Here is a 25,395-nt window from a genome sequence, read left to right as displayed (position 1 = left end):
GCAGGAGCTGACCAGAACAGACGATGTGGGTCGAGGAACAACTAGGATGGGCAGAGCAAGCAACTGGAACTCACGGGAAATAAGGCAGACTTTGAGTAGCATGCAGACAGTGGAGACGCACACCAGTGAGGGCTGAACACGACCAGGGAACTAGAGTCCAGTTAGCAGAGCACACAAGAACTGGTAGTGACAAGACGTTCTGGCAGAGAGTGAATGACTGAGGCAGGTATAAGTAGGCAGGTGAACAGGTGAGCAGAGTTGATTGTAATTAGTGGCAGCCGGTGGATCTGATCTGAGCTGATTGACTGGAGACTGAGGAGTGGACTGAGCTGATTGGATGGGGATAGATGACTGTAGGCTGAGGGGAGTGAAAACTAATTAGTCCAGAAAAGTCCAAAACAAATAAACAAAAACCTAAATCATGACACTCTAAATGTTTTCCAAAATCTACCTTCTAGATGGCTTTCCGAAGTTTTTGAGACAAAACCCTAATTCTGATTGCACCTCTTCTCAGCCACCAATCATGTGAATTCCCCAAATGCTAGATATGTGGGAGTATAGTGCACTAAAATAGCAAGGCTGGATTTTACAGAAAGTCTAACCTCAAACCCCTACCTGTTTTTAAGTCTCACTAAATGAAACATAAACTGTTTGTCTAAAGGCTTTGTAGATAAACAGATCCACCCAAGGACATACTGGAAGGACAAGGACCATAAGCGCATTAAAGAAGCACTACAAAACTCGATGTACCATGCTTTTGCTGGATCAGCTAAAAAAGCCAGAAAAAATACCCAGCTCACTCTAAGGAAGAGGAAAATAAAAACACTGTCATTCAAAATGTGAGTGGATTATAAGTAAACCTCAGGATTCTCCCCTAAACAACATTCTAGTGGAATTAAAACTTAGAGATTGGTTCCCACACTAAAACAGCCATGTGAGGTCCACGGTGTGATGTAGAGAGTCAAATACAGCAAGGAGTGGTCAGACCTCTAGACCGGTGAAAATAAATCAAATTGATACAGAGGTGTTGTTAGGTTTAACCCCACACCATTGTAAAGCTTTGCAGTTACAGTGATTTTCTACCTTGGTACTGAATAGAGGCATCCACTGTGATATATTTTATGCCGACCTTGCATCAATTTGTAAACCCCGTGCCAATGTTTTATACCCACTTGGACAAAAACTGATTTCAAATAATGTTATCGCTTTTTTTCATCTATTCATAGCCTGTGGTATTGTGTGGGCAGTGATTTTTATTCAGTTAGATCAGAGGATCTCCATCTGTTACATTTCATAATGTCAAACTGTCCATCATAGATGAGAAATACAAATTTTGGAATGGGTACAAAATCGTTTGTTTACAGGTAGGGAAATGAAGTAGGAAGGGATGAACGAAAAAAAATGGGCATGGAATGCAGGAACAAACTGGTAAAGATGTAGCAAACAATTCACATCAAGGCTCAGAGGTTCAGTTACTTCTCAACTTCAATGGACATGATTCCGAGGATTGCGATTTCCATATTTTCGATATACAAGAAAGAAAAGGTTGAGAGATAAGTCACAAAAGCTATCTATATGAAACATGGAAAACAACAACAAAAACAGAGGTGGTGTCCTGAAATTTCAGCTGTCAAACATCAACAATGCAGCCACATCTCTTGTCCCCAGGCAGTTTCAAAATCGTCCTGATCTTGAAACATGTCACTAAGCCACTTCAAGAGCTAGCCTTGTTAGGAAACATTTCACAAGTTACATTGACCAAAAACATTTAACATAGTTAGAGTTTGTCATTGTTCAATATTTACTGCAGATTACTGCTCATCTGCTTGATGCATGCCAATGATTTGACCCTTCTGAAACAGACATTCAGTCATTCAACATGGTTGTTCAAGAAATGAGAAGCAACCAATTGCACCAGTTGGGGTTAAATAACTTGCTGTCAGCTGAAACATAATCGACCATGCAGTAACTATCCAATGGGAGGCTCATGCCTATTTGCTTAGTTAAATCCAGGTGGAGACTCTTTTTTTTTGCCATTCAGTGTATTTACCTCTCTGGTTTTACATTTCTTTAGATTGGGGCATGATGTGATGCATTCTGAGATAATTTAGCCTACTTTGTGCTGTGCTGTTTATGTGATTTCTTGACTCTACAGGCCTGATTGTAATCAGACTTATCACTTGGGTGTGGCAAGTAAAATTGAGCTAAGCTAGGGTTAATTGGTTAATTAATTGGGTTTCATTCAATTTGTTTATGAGGGGAGTGACTTAACTTCTGACAAAAAAACAACAAAAACACAGAAGTAATCCTAAGTGTAAATACCTCCTAACTTACTGCCTGTCAACTAAAGCACCACTACACTCCTCCACACTGGAAAAACAAAAAACAAAACCTGACTTACATTTGCTTTTGAATCCTCTCAACTTTCAATCTGATTCTCTCTTACTTAACTGCAAGTGGTAGAAATTAAAGGAAGAGCATTGAAACAACCAGCTGCTATTTGAGGGTATCTGTGACATTTATTGAATTAAGACAAACAAATGAAAAACCTGTGGGAAAGCTGAACATTCTGACGTAAGTCACTAAATAAGTTCAACCTTTTAAGCCACAATTCAGTGTGCGAGGGTCACAAATAGCCTCTGTACTCTTAACAAGCGAATGCCTTAATTAAAGCAGAAAGACAAAGAAAGAAATCTGCCTGTTGAAAACCTGAGTGTTCTCTATCAGAAGCGCTGGCCAATTAACAGAATAATTAACTGAATTAACGTCTCTTTTAAATGACTGTAACAGGCTGCTGTGACAGCGACGAGTGTATTTTAATTAAAGTGCCCTCCAGTTACTGTGCGCATTTATAAAGCCCACAAGGGATGGTTTTCCAGTGAAAAGAGACGTTCATTGCTGCATGTGCATTGTGAACACTTTGTCAACATGCGCTGAATTGGTTGCACATTGTTTGTGAAAGCTAAGTGGAGAACAAAAACACACATACACACACAAAAAACTATTATTCTTCCTTGCTCACACCAAAAAGCTAATCTTCTCTGCCAGCTCCGTAACTTTCCTTATGGGCAACCAATGAAGCATGCAGATCAGTTGAAATTAAAGAGGGATCTGTAATGAAACTCTCCCCAAAGCCCCCCCAGAGTAACAAAATAACAAGATAGCCCATAAATAAGACACACTGAACAAGATCACAAACGATCGAGACGTGCAGGAAGTAGGAAATGGGACATTAAACAACCACAGGAAGTCTTCCTGGTGCTTTATTGACGGGCCTACATGGATCCTCCATGGGGAGAAATGTTTCGAGATACAAGGCAGAAATGTCATGTAGCTGTCACAAGCTATATTTAAACAGAGCAATGATGTGTCTCTGTTAAAGCCGCTCAGTTTGAAATGCAAATCATGACATGTTTAAGAGTTCTTACTTTGACATGATGGAAAACTGAATTCACTTTCTTACCTGTATGATTTAAAAGACAAACTAGTGATAGGTTTGAAGTGAGGTGGTAATGTCTAATCTGCTCCTGAATATGTCTTCTTGGTGACCTAATGAAAGTCAATTTGGAGCTGAATAGATGTCACACCCTTCCTGCATTTGTAGGATTGCAAAAAAAAAGAAGAAAAAAAAGAAGATAATTAAGAGCTGAAAGAATAAAGAGTTTATTTTAAAAAAGTATCAGATTTTGGTGTCTACTGAGTGAATGTCTTTTTATAAGGCAAGGCAAATTTATTTATATAGCACAATTCAGTACAAATAGAATGCAAAGTGCTGAGGAAACAAAAAGAAGAAATTTGAATGGGGTTGGTCTCCAATTATTAAATGCATCTCCTAGTCCCATTCAGGAGAATTATTCAATTCAATTCAGTTTTATTTATATAGCGCTGTAAGGATTTACATGCCAAAGCAAAAACCTTAGGGACTTCAAAATGACCGGTATAGTGCAGAAAACACACAAAAAGGGAAAAAAAATCAGACTGAGTCCAAAAATTGTAGAGCTCCGTTTCTTTTTTTTATAGACATTTGCAAAAAAGGTGAAAAGGCAGACCTTACATTATACAGCAGAGGAGCAGGGATTCCACTTTCTCCAACAGTGCAGGACAAACAAAAAAACCAGACTCTCCCATATTGGAACAACCCAGCTCTTAAAGAACCAGCCTGTACCAACTAAAAAGTAACAGGGGTGAAAACCTTTACAACATTTACAATTTCTATTTAGGGAACAAACTTAATTAAAACCTCTAGAGGAAAAAAAAACAAAAAATACAATTTACATTCAACTTCAACAAATCAAAACAATACTCCAAATCCTAGACAAAAACCAAAACATCTCCCCTCCATCTCAATCAAAATGGATTTTCCCTCATGAGGCTGATTGACAACACCAGGTCCTTATTAGTACTGCTCATGGGCGCGCTTCCATGGCAACACCTGACCAGGTGACCTCAAAGAAAAAAAGAGTGGTGAGAACAAAACAAGTTCATAAAGTTACATCAAATACAAATAAACCTTTCCCCAAATACTCAATTACTTTAAAACCAGCAGATGCCTGTTAACATCTGTTAGTGAGGGGGTAAATCCCTCACAAGCGCCAATTCATGAAACATGTCTTCTCAAGGCACTTTACAAAGTCAAGTTCAATCATATTATACAGATTGGTCAAAAATTTCCTATATAAGGGAAACCATTTGATTGCATCAAAGTCCCGACAAGCAGCATTCACTCCTGGAGAAGCGTAGAGCCACAGGGAGAGTTGTCTGCATTGTCCATGGCTTTGCACCATTCCCTCATACTGAGCAAGCGTGAAGCGACTGTGTAAAGAAAAACTCCCCATTAACGGGAAGGAAAACCTCCAGCAGAACCGGGCTCAGTGTGAACGGTCATCTGCCTCAACCGACTGGGGGTTAGAGAAGACAGAGCAGAGACACAACAAGAGAGACAAAAAGCACAGAAGCACACATTGATCCAGTAATCTGTTCTACATTAGATGGTAATAGCGGGTGATCTGTCTTAGGGTTGCACCATTGTTACTGGGGTATGCCGATGCTGCTACTGAGGCAGTGTTATCCCTGGCCTGATGAGTGGACCAGATGCTGTCATGGCTGAGACTTACTGGGCTGGGGTTGTGGGAGTACAGGTGAGACATAGCACAGGTAAGACAGGTGAGAATAGGGGTTGGTATTGGGAGGGGGGTGGGGATGAGGGCCCTGCCAAGGCTTTCATCGTGCCTGTGGTCCTGACTGGCCTGGCAGATCTTTGTGTCTTGGACTGTTCCCGGTGGACTCCATTTGCTTAGCTGGCCCAGGTTCTTCCAGCACCCGAGGGTTCAAACTAGTAATGTAGTTTGTGGTAGTAGTTTTCGCACAGCACTTATCATGGCAACCGCTAATGCACTTCTGCTTTGGCTAAAGAGTCCTTACCAAAAAGACCTTTTTGGATGCAGCCTTGGTTTCACAAAGCTTGGAATGATCATGGTCTCAAAGGGGCGTTCCATGACACGCTTAGTGAGAGGCTTAAAGATAACTTGGCAAGCAGAAACAAACCCCAGATATTATGCTCACAGCTTGATTTAATAAATCAAGCTGTGTGAATTGAGAATGGGTTTGGCTGTCATCCAAGGATTTTCCGCTTGTTTCTGGATCCTTTTGAGATTGACACCATCATAAATCCTTACAACGTCCGCCTCAAGCTTCCCTCCCATCTCAGAGTACATCCAGTGTTTCATGTCTCACAGATTAAACCATTCGTCTCCAACGCCTTCAGAGTGGATCCATCCCTCACCACTGACTTTAAGGGTCCTTTCATGTTAGGTCGTCTGGTTCATGCTGTTTCCCCAGTTGGTGTCTGAGTATTGGTTCGGAACTCCTATGCTGCTTGCAAGGTTCCTTGCCTGGCCCACCTTAGCCTCTCACATGTCTTTCCACTCTCACTCACTGCATCTACTCAGATCCAACCCTGGAAAGCATCAAACCGAGCTCAATTGGTTTTTATCAAACACCAGACACCTGTCCACATCAGGGCTGTGGTATGCCTACCTTCTCTTTAATTTCTCCTCGTTCCTCAAACTGTAAAGTTGTTTTCTCTTGGTAAAGATTTACAAACATTGATCCTCTTACCTGTTTGGAAATATCTCCTTCTTTCATCAGGTATGGATCATAAGCAAAAGGACAAGATCCCAGAAAACAAAAAGGCTGAGATGAGCTTCTTATATTACAGAACCCGGTCTCAGCCTTAGAGGTGGGTTGAAGAGCTCTTGTCATTGTGGGGAAAAGTAGTCAGCTGGGTGGAGTACTGGGGGAGCTGGGTGACCCCCGGTCAGAACTGCTTGCTGGAGGGACTATAAATCCCTTCTGGTCTTGTACTTCCTTGGGATTCCCCAGAACAAAATTAAATGTGTTGATGGAGGGAAGGATATCCGGGTTTCTCTCCTTGTTATCTTTGGGACCCAATCTTGGATAATAGGAAACTGAATTGTGATTTAGGTAACTACCAACATGACAGCCAATTGTGTAAATCTACTACAAATCAACTTCACTGCCAAGCCTTTCAGGAAAAAAGTATAGGAATAACCTGCCTTCACAGATTTCAAAAGGTTAAACCAAAGCTCTATCAGAGGTAATCATCTAACTACAGGTATTTTGAAGAGTAATTTACACACTGCCAAACTATTCATGTTGGACGGGTGGAAGCTTTTTGCCACTACTAGTCATGTTGGTAGCTAAATACATCACAGTGGACCATTCCCGAATGAAAAAGAATGGATAAATGGATGGATAGTTCTATCCATTTCATCAGTCTATTTTCTAAACCTGCATTATCTCAGTAGGCAAGAGGCAGGGTACACCCTGGACACGTCGCCAGTCCATCATAGGGCAGGATGGATAGTTGCAGAAGGTAAAAAAAAAAGATCAGACCAGAGGGAAAATGTGTTTGTTTCTCAAGTTTATTTTATTTGTGGTTATCAAAGACAATGCCCGAGAACATAAGTTATGAAAAAAGCCTTCATGGTGGGGATTTTGATATAGTACGTTTTAAAAACAACCCATATAGCTACTCTTTTATTTTGAACCAGCAAAGAAAAAAAAAAAGGAAAACAAACAACAATGGTGGAGGCAGCAAAAATGGCAAAAATAGGACATTATCATCATTATTGGAGTGCTTCTTTTGGGTAAGCCTTAGAATAGCTCGTGTATCGTGTCGTTCACCATTCTCCGTTCAACCTAATTATTGTTTGTTATAGTGAACAGTGGAGTGACTGGTGTTTGTGGTTTGATCCAAGTGCTAAGGGCCAATCAGAGTCCCCACCGTCGCTGCCTGAACGCTGTTCGTTCAGAAATACAAAAACCAATAACCAGGCACATGGTCATGACATGGCCCCTTACGCCGGGCTTACATTGAATGCGGTGCAAATACGGTTGCGGTGCCGCAAGGAACCCAAATAATTAAAAATCAATGTTCCCACTCATCAGTATCAGTTGCACGCGGTTGCAGGTCTGGCAACCGAGGCCGTGCGTCTCTGCGAAAAATTCTGCAAGAAGGAAGTTTAGCCGGGCGTCGCAGCGCTTACCTGTTTCAGCTCCTGCGTTTCATGAGCTAAACAGGAAACGTCAGGTGCTATACAGGATAAAGTTGCAGTGAATTTCAAAATACAATCACCGCACCAACTTAGCCAGCTTGACTAGTGTAAACAAAACGGCGACACAGCAACACGAGGAGACAGAGGGGCTTTTGGAGGATGAAATAGGATATTTAAGCACACGGACAATGAGTTTTGCCCTAAAAAATTAAAATCATGGCTGTTTTTTAATCATTTATGAGGGATAGCAACAGAAAGGACAACATGAACTTCTGTTCTCGCCAGTGGAGTTTCCGCAACCGGAGCCGCAGCTGGCCCAGGAGCAATGTGACTCGGGGTTTGTGGAAAAAACAGAACTGGATCATGGCCGCAACCCGCACCGCATTCAATATGAGCAAGGCGTTAGATTTAAACCTCACACACACAGGCACACATGATCAAACAACATCCTCTCTCGCGTTCGCCCTCTTCCACACACACTCTACAGTATACAATACATAAGCCCCAGACGCATCAAATTAAGACGGTTAAACACACTAGATAAAAGCACAATGTGGTTTCTGTAAAATTAATTGCACATGATGACAGGAAATGGAGGAAGCATGGTGAAATGACAAGAAGCATGGCAAGAAGAGAATACAGTACATTCAGTAAACAAAAGACAAAGAAAAATACATGAGGAAAAAAAAAGGCAAGATTAGAATCAAAACCACTGGATAAAATTAAATAAAAATCAAAACACGTAACTTGATTTTTTTTTTGTTTGTTTCTTCAGTCATTGATTCGAAGCTCATACTGGGGCGTGCCAGGCTTACAGTAGTCCCAGTGTTGTTTCAGGACGGACAGCTCGGTCCGATTGCGTGGAGATCTTCATAGTTTTTTTTATTTTTTTCCATCCTTTGTTTTAAAAATCAACGTTCATGTCTACGTATCTCTACAAACCCGACGTCACAACGTCAGGTGGGAGCACTGGGGAGGGGGAGCAGTGGTAGGGTGCAAGTCTTCCATGACCTGACATATGCACAGGCATTTACAAAAGTGCGCGCACACACACACACGCACCCACACAAACACACACACACACACACGTTCAAAGAAACAAAACACGCACTCATACACACACATACAGAGTGCATTTTGTTCCAATCAACCCTGGGTGCAGGCTTTTTCTTTTTTTTCTCAGCTTAGCGTAGCGAGTACGCCTCTTTGTTCTGTACAAAAAAAAGCAGCCTCCTTCCCTGGAACTGGAGACCACGTGTCTCTCCATACTCTTCTTTTTTTTTCCTATTATCCTCTTTTTTTTTTTTTACTTGTTTTGAGAGGTGAGCAGTTTGTCTGCCTCAGGGTACAGTGGGTACTTCACCGTCTCAATTTTCTCCTTGACCTTGTAGGAGGGGTAGAGGCCGGTGCGACCCAGCTTGCGGTTGATGCCTTTGGAGTATCCGTCCCAGTGGTTGCCGGCCACGCCTATCACGTCGCCAGGCTCTAGGGGAATGTCCTCGCTGTTGCGTGGCTGGTGCGGGTAGATGGCGATCTGATTGTGGGCATTCTGACCTCCAAAGTAGTAGATGTCATCTAGGGAGTAGAAATAGGAGGAGGCGTCCGGATGGAGAGTCTGCATGATCTCATAGGCCACACGGCAAACCTGACAAAAGAAGCACAACCAGAGATTATTTTCACAGTCTAATTGAAAAGAATAGGCTACAGGAGCTTTATAAATGTGCGGAATACAGTGCTGTTCCAAATTATTCATACCCCTTGAACTTTTCCACATAACAACCACAAGCTTCAATCTCTTTAGATGGATTTTGGCTCACGTCGTTTAGTTGACGGAAAATGATACTTGGTGTTCCAAATTTTTTACAAATCAAAACCTGAAAAGTTTTATTCAGTCATTTTTATCCTGATATCTATAAATATAGGAGACACAATCTGCCTAAAAAGTAAACAGGGTCCATCTGTGTCTAATTTAATCTCAGCAGAGATCCAGTTGATCTACGAACACCTCATTTTTTTCTTTACAGAACATTAGTTGAGAAAAAGCATCATGACGATCGAGAAACACAGCAGACAGGGAGATGTGGAGAAGTAGGGAACAGGAAGACAGTCTGAGTTGTTGGGAGCATAGATGGGGCTAAATAAATGAAACAAAACTGCTACAAGCGGCAAAACATTTGAGACTGCGGCAGAATTTCACTGTCCAGTAGGAGATGCATCCTAAACATGCACACAGAGCAACACTGGAATGGTTGAGATCAAAGCATATTCATGTGTTGTAGTGGCCTAGTCAAAGGCCAGGCTTAAATCTGATTGGGCATCTTTGGCAAGACCTGAAAATGCTTCATTCTCATCAGTCTCCTCGTGTGTAAAGCCGGTAAAGAAATTGTAGAAGAAGGTGGTTCTACAAAGTATTGAGCCTGGGGGGCTGAATACAAAACTAGGGCACAATTTTCACATTTATTTCTCTTGTAAGAAAATATTTTATTTCTCTTCTACTTCAAAATGAAGCGATACTTTGTGCTAGTTTATCACATAGAATGCAAATACAATAAATTCAAGTGTGCGGTTGTAATGTGACAAAAGGTGAAAAAGGTTAAGCGGCACGCATAGATTTGCAAGGCACTGTATGGCGCTGTCATGGTGATGCTAATTTATTTCTATAGAAAACAAAGATCAAAGCCGAGCACCTCTTTCTGGTGCGATGTTTGATGTGGGTTTATAAACCAGGAATGTAAGCAGATATTAAGGAGCTCCCACTCTATTTCTCGCCCCAGAATATGCCCTCTCCACTTCACATCACAATTTGAAATAAACAGGACTTTAGAGACCAAGATAATCCAACGAGTGATGTGGCATCAAAGCTGGAGTAAATGGGTTGTTTCTGCGCTTTGAAACATGTGAGGAAAAAGAGGACAATGGGCTTGTTGACGATCCCATGAGTGCCTTTAATGAAGCTGTTCCAGTTTGGCTTGTGACAAAGTTGAAAACAGCAACTGTTGATTCTCATTTTTTCCAGCTGTAAAATACGTTACTGTTGGTTTGAAAGGACATTTTGCCTTGCATGACCTTTCTAATAAAGAACGTCTGCTCTGGCGTCATTTTAATTTCTTAATGTTCCCAAACTACAAAGTATGGACACTGTAGAGGAAATTACCAGAAAACCAGATAGTGATATGATTACTTTTTTTACTCCAAGCATTTATATATACATTTTTTTTTAAATAAATCACGCAACTCTAGACCATTTGTTACTTACTGCTGCAACGGAATTGTGACCCATCCATCAAATTTATTGCTTTCAAGATTATTCGTTTGTTCACAGTCCAATAAACGCCACTAAGACCTTTAGTTTCATTTTAGAATGCACACATTTACTGTTTCCAGCCATCTCTGCATGTGAGCTGCTGTGAGCTGACCTGTGAGGAGAACGTGCAGACCAGGAAGTCAGTCTGAGACAGAAAGTGGATGTCCAGGATGACGCCTCTCAGTGAGTTCTCGGTGTAACGGTTATGAAGACCCGCCGACCACGAGATGGAGTTATCGCTGATGAACTCATAGTCCGGATACCTGAATAAAAAAATAAATTAAAAAAAAGATGAACAAACTAAGATATATTCTGAACAATTTCTTTGTGCTGCACTTTGTTTTTATGCCAACGGCAGCTTTTTAATAACGTAAGTGATGCAGAAAAATCTTTTAGAGGCAGCTGTATGTCGCGCTGTCAGGAATGTTATTGTTGCACTCAGTTATAGTAGAGTTTAATGGTGTTCCATAGTCAGAGACCCACAACATTAATAAAAGAACTACACAGAATGAAAGCAATAATTTATTCCATATCTAATTTTGAAACTTGCAGCTTTAATTTTCCATTCATATATTTTAGGTTTAATTGGCTGCATGGCACTCACATTCCATCACTTGCATGTTTTTTAGGGTTTCTCCCACCCAATACCGTTAGGGCCACAGGACATTTCTTCACTTAAATAACGGCACATTTACAGCCATTATTTCACTCACACCATCCCATCATTAATTGCATATGTTGAATACAGGCAAAGACTGCTTTAGTTGATTAAGGTTAAACATAAGATTAATTTATGACTGGACCTTACCGGATTAAACTGTATTTTCATACTTCTTCTTGATGTGCTGTCACGTCCTTTTTACGCCTGTCGGGTTGCACCTAGATGCGTAATCAAAGCGCCTCACGTTTTTGGGTGTTGAATGAGCGTAGTGTGAGAATACAGCTTTAATTCTCCGTCAGATAACACTGATATCACTCAGGCATTGACATTTTCAGCGATTCTCTGCTGCTAACTCGCTTTTTTGTTTCTTTTTGTTAATTATGTCTTCACATTCTCCTTATGCCTTCACTACACTGCAAAAAGGGAACTAAAAGTAAGCAACATTTTCTTAAAATGTGTATATTTTCCACTTGATTTGAGCAGCTACATAAGGTGGTGAATCACGTTATATGCGTTCCATTGATGAGGGCTTGTTTTCATGCTTTAACTTGGGGTTGACTGGACACTGAGTTTAGTTACCTGATTTATATCACCTGTTCCAAAACCAAAAAAAACGCTCAGTATGACAGCATGAGGTAGAGCTACTCACAGTAGCTGCTTTCTACTCTGGGTAGATCGGCCATTCTTCTAAAACGAGGCCCTGGAGTCCCAAAGGCTTAAAAAAGGCTTTGGTACTCTTTCTGGGCCAATAGATGTCAATGACTTGTGACCTTTTTTAGATCGAGGTCATGAAGAGTTCCTTTCTGAGACGTTTTAGCCAGCTTCACGTCATCAGACACATTGTATTTAAGTGATTTATTTATTCTACAGGCATGAGTTGAGGTATTTAAACCAAAAACGTTTTTAGTCACACTTAAGCCACGATCGAAGAAGTGGGGCAGTCATATTTTCAGAAATGGCTTGAGCATCATTTTTATCTAAAAAAAAAAAAAAGGATTCACTGTTAGTAAAAAGGTCTTTGTCTTCACTCGGCTTGTCTTTGAAACTTTTAAATGTGATAACAAAAGTAAGACCTGGGTGGGGGTTGGAGTACGTTTTCCCTGCACTTTAGATGTGAATAGGGGCAAGACACAAAAGCACTCACTTGGTCTTAGCTTCTTGCAGCAGGGAGGGATCGTCTGTGGCCAAATAAACGCGCTTCTTGTCAAGATTGACGCGTCTGGCCAGAAGCTGGAATTGCTCTTCCACGTGCTGCATGTACTCCTCTATGGGGTGGAAGGCTGCCTCTGTTCCCACTTTATCTGTCCTCCTCACATGGACCCTACAAAAACACAAATACAGATGATGATACAGACTAGTACTGCAGCTCACAGCTACTATCGGTTGAGACATTTTTGCTTAGTTGTGTACTTGATGTTCTTTTCTCCACAGACAAATTGAAAACTGGCTAAATTGAAGGAAGAAGAATGGCAAGTCACAACAGAACACAAATTATTTTGCAGATCAATGTTGTACAAAATAAAGTCTATGTGCTGTCTTTAAATGAAAATATTAGCTTAAAAACTACTCAATGTAACATTATTCCTATCGACTTGCAGAAAATAGTTACAGCAATCTGAAAATCTGTAATCATGAAAATAACAATACAACAAATGTGAAAGATTGTCTAAAATAAGATTTTACGAATGATGATGAAAATATGATTTTAAAATTTGTTGTTTTATGTTTCAGACAGCCAACTTGTGGCCAAATAATAATCTATATATATATATATATATATATATATATATATATATATATATATATATATATATATATATATATTATATAAAAACATACATTTCTGCTAATATATAAATATTAACACCTCAACTACAATCTTTTTTTTTTTAATCATCAGCAAATATGGTATGATGCGGCTGGACATCTGATCCCTCTTGGCAAAAAATGTCTTAGTTGAACTGGTTGTTTTCCTGGTATAGCCATGATTATAGACACAGTTTACAGACTCCATCACTGTTCTCCTGAAACACCCTGTAGTATCCAAATTTTGTCTGGATAATTGTTGATTTGATGTGAAGTTCCTTCATCCTCTCTATGCTGGCATTAGAACCACTGGGAGTGAAACAGGCCCTCATCATGATACTAAAGTCACTTTGCTTGACAGGTGGTTCTTTAGTTTGAAAGCCTCACATTGACTTCTCTAATATTATCTCGTTTTGGTCAAATAGCTTAAATGTCATCTTATCTGATCAAAAGCTTTCTCCAGAACACACTTGGCTTATAATTCAACCATTAATTATTTACACTGTTCCCAAATACTAAGGTAACTTGCACACACCTTAGCTGGGATGTTGCTGCACTACCATGCAGATAGCATATTGTATTATCATACGTTATGTAACTATTGCATGTTCTATTATTGTGTGCTATGTAAATAGTTTGGAGTTTTTTTTCAACAGTCAAAGTTTTTTTCTACTTTGTTCAATATTGACTCTGGTATTTACCCTTATCTTCTACTCCTGGTGTTTTTTTAGAGCTAACTTTTCCCATTGCGGGAAAAAAAAGCAAGTCTTATTCGTATTATTCCTATTCTATGTGGTAGGCTTCAAATTGCAAAACAAAGGAAAAGCATAATGAATTCAAACATGCAAATGAAAATGTTTCTTTCATAGTTAAATCAAGTTGGTTGTCCACCCAGAAATAAAAAATTGCAAAAACAATGATTAAGAAAGCTAATTTATTGACAATCTTGCCCATGATGGGTGTAAGTTAACGTCTCATAAAAACTGTACTTTCAATGTAGTTCCAACTTTAGTGCAAAAAAGTGTAATCTGCTTTTAATGTCAAAATAAAATCATAAAAATGTTCTTCCTCTTTGATTTCTTGTCTTTACTGGAGCAGAGGTTCAACTTTGTTTTGTAATGCCCGCCTCCAAAAATGGATAATTTCTCACAGTCCATTGTGATGATTAAGGGTAACTTGATCTACAGAATAAAATATGTGTTTCTAGTACAATACAAAGAAGCTCCCAGTCCATAAAATAAATTTGATTAACTTTTTTGTTGCAATAAATTTTTTAGGTATAAATCTACTTTGATGTGAATTACAACAAGGGAAAATAAGTAAAAATGGACTTGTAAGAATGTTAATTAGTTGATGGAAACGATGTGCAACAAACACAACATTATGTTTTCACATGAATAAAATTGGAAATAAAGGAATTGATAACTAACATGAAAAATTTAAAAGAAGGGGCAAAAATGGCATTACATTAATGCTCTACTAAGCATGTAATTTCCTGACGTTTGTTTAAAAGTTATACCATTGTTTTCCAATCAAATAAAAAAAAGATTAAGAAAAAAAACTTTTATAATATGCTTTAGGAATTCTTTCACAGTTGCTGTAAACACAACAGTAGGAGAAAAGACAAACTCAAAGGGAAAAGTCGATGACGAAACTGTGGCGGAGCAGAGAACTATAGTAGGAACCATAGTGAGATACAAAGATGGAGAAAAGAAAAGGAATAATGAGCCCAGTTGTCATTCTTTTTAGCATTTATTGCTTCCAGGGAGGAAGGAGGGGAAAAAAACAGAAAGATTGTGGTCACGGCTTTACATGTAAAGATAAGAGCACGGCTTGAAAACATAAAAAGCACAACAATAAAAAACCAAGAACTCCCTCTCTGGCACAGAAATATCGCTCAGACTGATGGAAGATGAAACAAAATGTCTTTCTATGCTGAATTATTCAATGGCAAAATTACCCGGCCTTGAATCTCCATTGTGACTTTCAGCCTCAGGGAGTAAATGAAATTTCCAATTCTGAAAGACCTCCCATTTAAGTAGGAAAACTGAGCGAGTATTTTCACATTTTCCCCATAGGAGCCGCCCGACCCATCCATCGGGTTAAGTATTCATGGAAACATTCGAAGTTAGGAAACTCTCAGTGGGGTGATGAATGAACGTTGTTAACCAACCAGCCGGGTTAAGGTTAGAGATGTTCTAGTAGCTCGATGTTAGCCGTTCAATAAATTTTAAAACCAGGTGTGATTTGTTTGGGATCAGCATCCAGTTGGACCATGCAACTCAACTGGCTGGCAGATGATTTAAAGTGAAGATGAAGATTTGGAGGTTGTCCTTGCTTGTTTTTAAAACCACTCTGTGTAACGCACTAGTCTAGGTGGTGGTGAAACAGCCTCAATGCATGATGCTGCAACCCCCATTCTTGACCAGGTTTAAAAACGAAAGGTACATGTGTCTAGAACCCCGAAAAAAACCCTTCTGCCTTTTGTTACTCCCGAGTGCATTTAGGTTTTGGTTCTCAGTCAGTACCTCAAGAAACCAAATATTGATGGATAACAAATTTTAAACTCCATCTGTGGTGTGGCAAATCTAAGAAAGATCATGGAACTGAAATATTAAACGATATGAAATGCAAAATGTTAGTAAAAAATTAGATTCTCATATTTCATAAAACCATTTTTAGTGTCCTGTTTTCCATACTTTTCCAGACCTGTAGAGGAATATTTTCTGGATAAAAGGAAGTTTATGACTTTTTAAAGACCGTGTAGGAACCCTGCACTTCTCTAAACATTCTTGTCATTTAGGGTTTCTCCAGAAGGCCTTCAGCCTGTACTTGGGGTACATGCAAATTTTTGTTGAGCTCGAAGGAGTCCATTTTGGAGCAGGGACTTTATTGCAACTTCTCAGCCTATGGTAAGGTAAAAAATACTTTTCTGTTGACAATGACACTGGTGTTTCACACATTTCTAGCAAGCAAACATCTGCACATCTTCCTTGCAGGAACTGCACAACGCATCCTTTAGATCAAGGATCCATTGAAGAATTGAAGTCTTTCAACTGTCCAACATCTGTCAACTGATTTAGGAATTGGAACAGCTTCTCTTAACCTTTACGTTGCCTCCACTTCCTTTGTAAGAATCAAGCAAAGGCACAAATAAAAAATGCCTCCAAGGTTCAAAGAAAAAGAATAAACAAGCTGTTCCTAATTTCTACTTCTGGCAAGAGATCAATCAGTGCCTGTTCAAGGCTGCTCTGATTTATTTACACGGCAAACACAAGCAAGAGAATGGAGGTGAGAACAGAAGGTTGAGTGGGTGACACGGATGTTGGAGCGTTTCATTTGGTCTCTCTGTCTGCGATCGGACAGAGGTCCTGACATCAGGCTGTGTGAGGATCCCTTCCACCTGCTCACCTCCTTCTTTCATGTCTGCATTTCTTTGTTCCTGTGAAACCTCTTTTTTTCCCCCCCCACCTTCCCTTTTCTGTCTATCAGAGCGACCGAGACCGTTGTGACGTACTGCGCATCTCTTGGCTACCCCAACCTTTTCTCTTTCGAACCCAGAGGCACTCTCCCACACTGCCGCTATAGTAATTCGATTCATTCCCGTCTATTCATACAGTATTGGCAAGGCAGGGAGATGCTCATGGTGGGCGTAAAAGCATACATTAACGGCATCAAACACACCCACACAAGGCGCAGCAAGTGCTGATTCTGGCAGACTGCGACAATAGCACGCAGACTGAATAAATTATTTGTTGGAGACTGACCTCAGGGCTCTGGCTGTCAATCAGAAGCCGGCTGAGGGGACAACGGGAACTCAGGGCCACTTGGCTTTCCGAACCACAGTTTCCATTAGGGTTTGAGTCTTTAGAAAACAGCTTATAATTACAGACGTAACAGCTACAAACTCAATGCTTACGCAACATGTGCTTTGACATCAAAACATGCCAGAGCTGCTGTTAAGACTCTTCCGTATTGCCTAAAATTATAGATAATGAGGAATTAAAAGAGCAGTCAAAGTAAAGTGCTTTAGTAAGCTGTCAGGGTTGCAAGGAGACGCAAGAGGAGCAGCAAAGATTGCACAACTTTAACACTTCCAAAGCGTATTCTCAGTTTGAAATGGATCATGTCACTTCAAAGTCACCCACTGCTTTCAATTGAACTGGCATATGGTGAGTGCAACAGTAGAAAAAAACATGGCTCAGAATATTCTAACACAGTGAGCCATCGAGCCCTGCTCATCGAGCCCTGATTTTGTTATTTTTGTTCCATCCATGTATTTGATATTCTTTATTTCACCTGTTTGCCCCAAAAAGGTGGACCAGAGTCCTCAACCTGCTCCTCTTGTTCTTACCAAACAGGTTTGACAGGAGTCACATACATCAAATGTATGTTCACATAATGTTTATATCCTACATAAAAGAACGTCAGAAAACTTTTTAAGATCATTTGAACAACACATGGTTGCAGGTTGTTGGGAAACTGTCATTTGAACCAGTTTATTGATTTTACCTTTTTTCCCACCATCAATTTGACTTTGTTCTTAATCATTTCTTATTTCATTTTAAGGCAGGTGAGGAACAGAAATAATAAATAAACATATTACCCAATTTATAGAATCGAAACAAAACACAGTTTATGATCTGATAGTTTTTTGTTCCATTTGTGAAAACAGCAAAAGTCTTTCTCAATCCTGTCTCATTCTCGTGAATAGACGTAACTTGGCCAGCCAGATCGATAATGTGCAGCACTCAAGGTTCTGCACATTATCAATCTGGTACTGCTCCTATCGAATCCGTTCGGGGAAAGGAGCAGAAGTCTCCAAACTGATTGGGTGAAGCGACACCTAGTGCCTGCCTACCAAAGGTTGGTTTTAGCCAATCATGGTATCAAATTAAAACGTAAGCAGCACTATAATGTGAAACCAGAAAAAGATAAGCTAGTTAAGGCACTTCTTGCTGATCTTCTTTCAAAGATGAAATCGTGAATTGTTTCAAAACAGATGTGAGAGCAGCACCTACGCGTGTCCTCATGCGCTGCCATGTTTATTTTGGTTCAGCTGTGGGCTCGTCAGCTCTCGCTTTTGACGTACAGGTATGTCCCGCCTTAAAGTACAATACTGAAACATGATTGGTCCGAACCGTTTTTGGTTCAGACACAAACAGATGAAGCTGGAGCGGTACAAGTTAGATTCTTGTGTGTTTGTGAAAGCATAAATACCGTAAGAATTAATCTTGCAGGCAAGGTTAGAATAGATCTGCAGATAAGCAATCTCTCCAATTTTTGGTTAAACAAACAGTCTATAAATTATTAAAATATCAATTATTTAAATTCCTCCCTACTATTGCACTACTTCATCTACAAACTGTTCTTATTTGAAATATTGGTTTTACTGTTAAAAAATGTTTTAATTTGACTTTACAGATTTTCTAGCTCTTATTTCTTTTCATTTTTATACTAAATGTTTTTGGACCCAGATTGGCAGTCTGTGGGATTCAAGTTGGGGAACTTGTGCCTTTTCCAAGAGACAGGGTCCCTGGTCTAACCAGTAAGCCACCACTCCTTCATTAACCATTTCCCATCTGTATTAACAGAAATAGTACTAATAGCTTTATTTGTATTTTGAAAACGGAAGTTTTAAATTTCTAATCAGAAAATTCAAACAACAGTCTGAATTCTGACTGGAAAAGTAGACTGTATTCATATTTAATAACACTTTCATGCATATAAAACAAAGTTAAAACAGAATGAATACAACATTTATTTGCACTTCTGATCAGGGATGGAGGCCTCAAGACCTTTTTTCACGATGCAAGACCCTATTAATGTTTCAAATACTAACTCCCTTTGATCTCCGCCACAAATGCACATCACAGGAAAAGAAAGGTGATAAAATTAATGGACGTGTGCCCCCCAGATTCTTAGTGACTCCGATCTGTCCCCTACACAGTGCCTACATAAGGTGAGAATCAACATTGCTCGCAAAGCCAACGATTAATTCTCCGTTAGTTGGACTAATTGACATTGCATTGACTGCTGCTCTTAGTTTATGGCTGCAGCTTAGGTCTAAAGGGAGCGGCCCGGCGAGAGTGATGGTGATGGCTGCGGCGTGTGTGTGAGTCGGCTGAGAGACTTTGGGGCCTGTCGGTCTACATCTCTCGACACCCTCTCTGTCAACTCAAGTCTGCCCTCCTGTTGCCTGGTCCTTCCACTGCCTCTATGGCATTCTTTCCATTCAACCTTTACATCCTCCACATTGAGAATAGAAGCACACACACGCTTCTTCTTGCAGCATAACTGCAATGTGGAGTGGCAATACAGAAAGCTAAAGAAAAAAAAAAAAGGGGGGGGTGGGGTAGAACCTTTATTCTATAACCAGTGATTCATTTTAATAACCCGTCTCCGTGTGATACGTATAGAGAAAAGGGAGACGATAGGTGTCGTGCGCTGAGAGTTGTAGAGAGGAAAGCACAAAGCGATAGCGATAGAGACATGAGGAAAACTGGGAGAGCCGGAGAAAAAGGGTACGGCTGTATGCCTGGGGAACGTGAGAGCGACCGTGAAAAACATTTGAAAAACCCTGAAGCAGAGCGAACAAATGAAGACAGAGGAACGATCACAAATGAGGGGATCTGAGCAGGAGGGATGGGTCGAAGAGGATAGAAGAATGATGGGAGCTACTGAGGGCATAGATGAGGACAGAAAGCAGCAACAAGAAAAAATAAAATAAAAACACTAACTAGGCAGCTAAGGACAGGACACAGGTATGCCTTTATAAAACATTCTACACTAAGTCTAAGCATTTGTTTGAAACTACTTCCTCAAACAGGCAGGCAGAGGTAGTGCCATGGGATTCTGCATAGATTTGAAAACTATCTAAAAAAGGACCCGAAAGTCATTTTACAGACTTCCCAATGTCTGACAGTTAACCAGTCATTATGTTTATTGCCTTCTTAAAGCGAATCCCATACCATCTGCTCTCCGGTTCAATGTGGGTTAGAAAAACTGCCAAGAATTATTTGCACAGTCTTTTTGATTCAGGTTTAGAGTGCTGCTGAGAGGAATAATTTATGATAGGAAAAAAGGCTTGCAGACAGAACACGAGCGCTGGTGGAACCAGCGCCTGACGGGGATTTGCTGCAACGTAAACAAGTAAACAGCAAAGAAATGTCCAAGCTGTTTAAGAGAAAGCTGCTCTCAAAACCGGTCTGCAATATTTGGACAGGATGCTCTCCCTCCTCACAGGGGCTGGCCGCTCACATGGGAACTGTGGTTATGCTGTAATGGACAATTACAATTCCCAGGTCACTTTTTAATAGCGTTGATTTCCTGGAGACGGCCCAGCCCAAACAGACCAGTAATGATAGAGATAAAATGACCCCATTACATTACATTATCTGCACTTTTCATGTGAAGATTCAAGAGTAATATGCAGCCTTTAAAGCAACATACGGATAATCAATCTAACTTTACAATAGGGCAATGTATGTAAAAAGTGTAAAACTAATTTATAGAGAGTTTTGTAAAATGAAAGATATTTTTTTTTACTACCATAAACTAAACCAGGCATTTCCTGATTCATGCATTTAAAAATAAGCATCTGAGTAGTTGATTCTGTTTTGGGTATTTTATATTATTATTATTTTTTTTTTGTCAGACAATGTTTTTCTTATTAAATACTTAGTTGATGGAAAAAAAACATTTATAAAGGATTTCCTTTTAATCTCATTGGAAAATACAACAAAATAAAAATATCTTACAGTCTGACTTGTTATTTTCCAACTGTTATATTCTTCCTATAGGGGAGCTTTCACACATTCGTTATTTGTAAATTTTCTACTAAATATGGGCGAAGAAATGTGTATATCCCAGCTTGTGTGCCACAAATAAAAACAGATTGTCCCTCTGGATTTGCCTCGCAGCCATCTACACATCGAGATCCATCGTTTTTATGCAGGTTATAACATACTTTATTTTATTGTGTATCGATCTGGGAAACGTTAATCTATAAACAATTCACTTCAGGAAAGAATGCTGCTCTTTTATTGTGGCTTGCTGTACAAACAGACTCATCTGTGAGCCAAATTTAGGAAAAAAAAAGGTGCAAACACTGCATATATTTGAAACTATATTTAGCCACGACAAATAGTATTTGATAAAACATAAAGACGCACGTGAGATCACTTCAAAATAGACAGTTCCTTACAAATACACGATGTAGCTCTTTTTGTGCTTTATATTTTTCTGGTGGCTAGAGGTCACTGAAGCAAAGCGATACTCTGCTTTGACAAGACAAATAATGCTTAATAATAGCACAAATTGATAAATCCATTGTGATGTTCTGGCTTTTTGAAACATTGGTTGACAGCGAAGGAAATGAAGCAAACAGTCCGCCTTAATTAACAGCGGCTATTGAAGATAAAAGAACAGATGCCAGGCCACTGCATCTAATAAAAAGTGTAGTTTCCTTGTCTGGTCTAATTTCATTTAATTTGAAACCGCCTCAAGCATTCACTTCTGCAAGTTCTCGGCTAAACCGAAAGAGCTGATTTGATGCGAGGTCACTGAGGGTGACAGCAAAAACAAGAAATGATCAAACAAACCGCTTTTAAAAGATAAATAAATAAAAACCTCTGAGTGATGAGTACAGAGTGATGAAATTTCTTTAAACTAGTTGATTTGCATGAACATGAGCCGAGTAGACGCCAACAGCGCCGCAATACAAAGCAGGAGCCTACAATGAGAAACATTTCTGCTTACTTTAATCGTGAAGAACTTCTCTTGTAGCAGAATATCATAGTAACACACTCTTCTCTGGCTGACTCTTTATGAGCGCAGAACAAAAGCACGGCTGCAGACATTAAATAAAAGAGAGAAAACGGAGTATCCTTACCCGATGATAGGATGTTTGAAGCCCAGCTTGGCGGTGGTCTGCTGGATCTCCTTTTCCAGCCACGCCTGAGGGCGTACAAGGTACTTGACGAACTGCGACACCCACCAGACGGACGGGTCGCCATGCAAACGGTGCAGACGCGGCGCCAGGTCCTCCGGGATTGCCAGAGGTAAGTAGGGAGGCCGAGGGTGTAGGCTGTCCACAATGGGCAACTCCACAACTTGAACATCCTTATCATGAGCCTCCCCTGGATAGAAATAAAAGAAAAAAAAAAACAGATAAGAGAAGTCCCGCTTTTTGGACAGCTGAAGGTGTGCAGTGGTATCCGGCACTAAGATGTTAACAGCAGCCCTTTAGGGTCTAAAAAAAAAAAGAAAAAGTGGGGGCTTGGATCAGACCCATTTATCTACCAAATAAATCCCTCATATACCCCCACTGGATTGGGACTTTAGGGAATTTAGTCATTTTTCAGATAACTTGGGTATAAAACTTTATTAGCTGGTTTTTATTTTTCTATGTTTTAGTTTTAATTTTTATTCTAAAAAGATGAACAAGTTTCCCAGTAGGGAAAGTCCCAGGGCTGTGCTCAGATATCCCCAGACCGCATTCATTGCACAAAAAGCTGCTGGAAAAAAAAAAAAAAAAAATAATAATAATAATTTTTATGATGTTTCAAAGCAACTTTATCATCTCAATTTTGTCCGCAAACAATGAACTGGAACAACACTGAGTTATGATCTAAAATGATTTATCAAGTCATCAAAACTGAGAGCAAACCTGCCAGCATAAGTCTAGCACTTGAGTAAGACAGTATGTTTCAAGACAGATACATGTATGTTTGGAAGCAAATGATAACGCTATGGCTGTTTAAGTGTTGTATTGTCACCACCGCATCCTAGTAGTTTGAACATAGATAATTAACACAGTTTTGTGCAGCGTATTGCAACTGACGTCCAGAAACTACAGCTTGAACAAAATATCTGTCTCTGTCAAAACACCAGAGACTTGCAGCATTGGTGAATAATGTACAATACTATGGAAATGCAGAATATTATTTTACTCCACTTTAAAGCCACCCACCAACACGGCAAAGGTTTTATTACCCTTAATGAACGGACTCGGACTTGGTGTCAGCAGATACCACACTTAGGCATTTGCTCTGGTTGATGCCAGGGGCAAGAATCCCTATATTTGGATTTGAAATAATTTAACCTTTGGTCATCTTTTAACTAAGCTTTACATTTTATACACATATTTGTTCCTGGTATATTAGAGCTGTTTTTAATTTGTGATGATTAGCAGGACTGGTAAAATAATAAAATTTTTGTAATCATGATCAGGCTTTATGACTTCACCTCTTCTTCCTTTAAGGCTCACAGTAAGTTCGCTGTCGGCTTAAATAAAAAAGAGACCTGAACGGTAAGGGAAGGGCGGGTGGTTTGTGGTCTAAAACTGGACAACCCAAGTGCTTGGTCCTGGCTGGAAGAAGGCCCCAGGAAGAGGGGTTAAAAAGGGCTGATTATGAAGGTCATTCCTTTGGACTGGACAACAGTCTGAACTGCCAGGCCATCAAAGCCAACTGTGTGCACCCAAATACATGAATGCAGAGGCTTTGCACCTGCGTGGCAGAACAAAGGTTTAAAGCGTGTACAAGCATGCGAACTGCACCTAACCATGTAAAATATTCCCTAAAAATGTACACACGTTAAAAAAAATAAAAATTAAATAAAATCTTGTGAACTGCAGTAAACGTCAGACAATGACAACTTATGCGGGTCCGAATTAAAAACAGCAATAAACAGAAATTGCATTCACACTCTCAAACTCACACAGAGAGCGGCAGCTAATCACATCTCGCCAGAAGGGATGTGCCTGGCAGACACAACCTTCCCTCTATTTCAGTCTTAAACCCCAAGCTGAGTTTGCCTGTGTTGTGTGTGTATAAAACCCTTGAATTATGTAAAAAGACAAGTTTTGAGGCCTGTGCTCTGTGAGACTAAAGTGACTTTTTGTAACGGCTATACACAGGCTCTAGCACAGCTGCAAACACAGCCTCCGTAAGACCCTTCCAAATAAATGGCATAATGACTCATTAAAAATGGCCTTTCACAGAAAAGGGGTAGATAAAAAATATGCAAAAAAACAACTAAAGGAAAAAGGCTCGAATGAGTGTGTGTGTGTGCGTGCGTGCGTGCATACACGCGCGTGCTGGGGCGTGAACTGAATATAAATTAGAGCATGCATTAAATATTGAACAGAAAAAATATTCCCAGGCTTGTCTTTGCTTATATAACAACATTGGCATGATTCATAGAAGGGCATATTTTGAAGCCTGCTTTTCTTGGCACAGATGTATAGATATGCAGTATGTCTTCCTCTCACTGCGACTTAATTAGATCACAAAGCTTTTCTCAAGTGTATCTTAACTGCACAGCCTCTGCATATGTTCTATATCACTCAGCACCACTCTATGCATCTGGATCTGAACTGAAAGAAAAAAAAAAAAACGCTGTATTGTATTTGGAGTCTAAGATGTGTACTGGCCCTAATAAATGTTTCATAGGAAACTATGAAACTGGAGAACTGAGAGTGACACCATCAAGACACAAAGTGCGGAGCTCCTCCATTCATAATACATTTCAGACAGAATTTATGAACTTGGAGATCTCTTGTTCCAGTCTTTGCATGTCAGGGGACATTATGTTTCTCCTTCTGCTTTTACTCTCACGCTCAGAAAGATCTCCACAGGAAACCACAATGGAATACACTTTTCTTGACAAATAAGCTTTGTAGTCCGCTAACCACCGTATTAAAAGGTAAACTGGGTCTTGGTTTGTGAATTGAAAATTTGTTAGACAATTGGGCCTTTAGCTGTTTTAATCTATGCTGCATGAATGCAACAATATACAGAGATAAGGCAATAGGTACAGATCTGGGCCTCAATATTTATTATTGTTAGGCCACCAATGACGGCAATGCGTCCTCCATAAAAAAAAAAATAATAATAAAAAAAATAAATAAACACCATTAGACTATTCTATGGACTTGGTTGTAGTTTGTAACCAAACAAAATTTTAATTTAAGGGAAAAAAAAGTATGAGTATTGTCGTCTCTTCTGTAGGAAGAGACGACAATACTTCTCTAAGACAATGAA

General features: G+C 39.8%; 1 protein-coding gene across 1 annotated transcript in view; it reads right to left on the bottom strand.

Moving 5' to 3' along the window:
• Window positions 1-6,926: 6,926 nt before the first annotated feature.
• fut8b (fucosyltransferase 8b (alpha (1,6) fucosyltransferase)) overlaps window positions 6,927-25,395 on the bottom strand; it is a 129,586-nt gene continuing 111,117 nt past the window's right edge. Inside the window, exons 7-10 of the mRNA XM_012869111.3 lie at window positions 22,242-22,488; window positions 12,687-12,863; window positions 10,994-11,144; window positions 6,927-9,222 (exon numbers count right to left, since the gene is read on the bottom strand). Of these exons, the coding sequence (XP_012724565.1) occupies window positions 8,884-9,222; window positions 10,994-11,144; window positions 12,687-12,863; window positions 22,242-22,488 (914 nt within the window). The 3' untranslated portion in view covers window positions 6,927-8,883. The remainder of the gene's footprint in view (window positions 9,223-10,993; window positions 11,145-12,686; window positions 12,864-22,241; window positions 22,489-25,395) is intronic.

Source organism: Fundulus heteroclitus, chromosome 15 (assembly GCF_011125445.2).
Source record: "Fundulus heteroclitus isolate FHET01 chromosome 15, MU-UCD_Fhet_4.1, whole genome shotgun sequence".
Taxonomy (NCBI): Eukaryota; Metazoa; Chordata; class Actinopteri; order Cyprinodontiformes; family Fundulidae; genus Fundulus; species Fundulus heteroclitus.
Note: the sequence above shows the minus strand (reverse complement) of the source record. Positions and strands in the feature narration are given on the sequence as shown.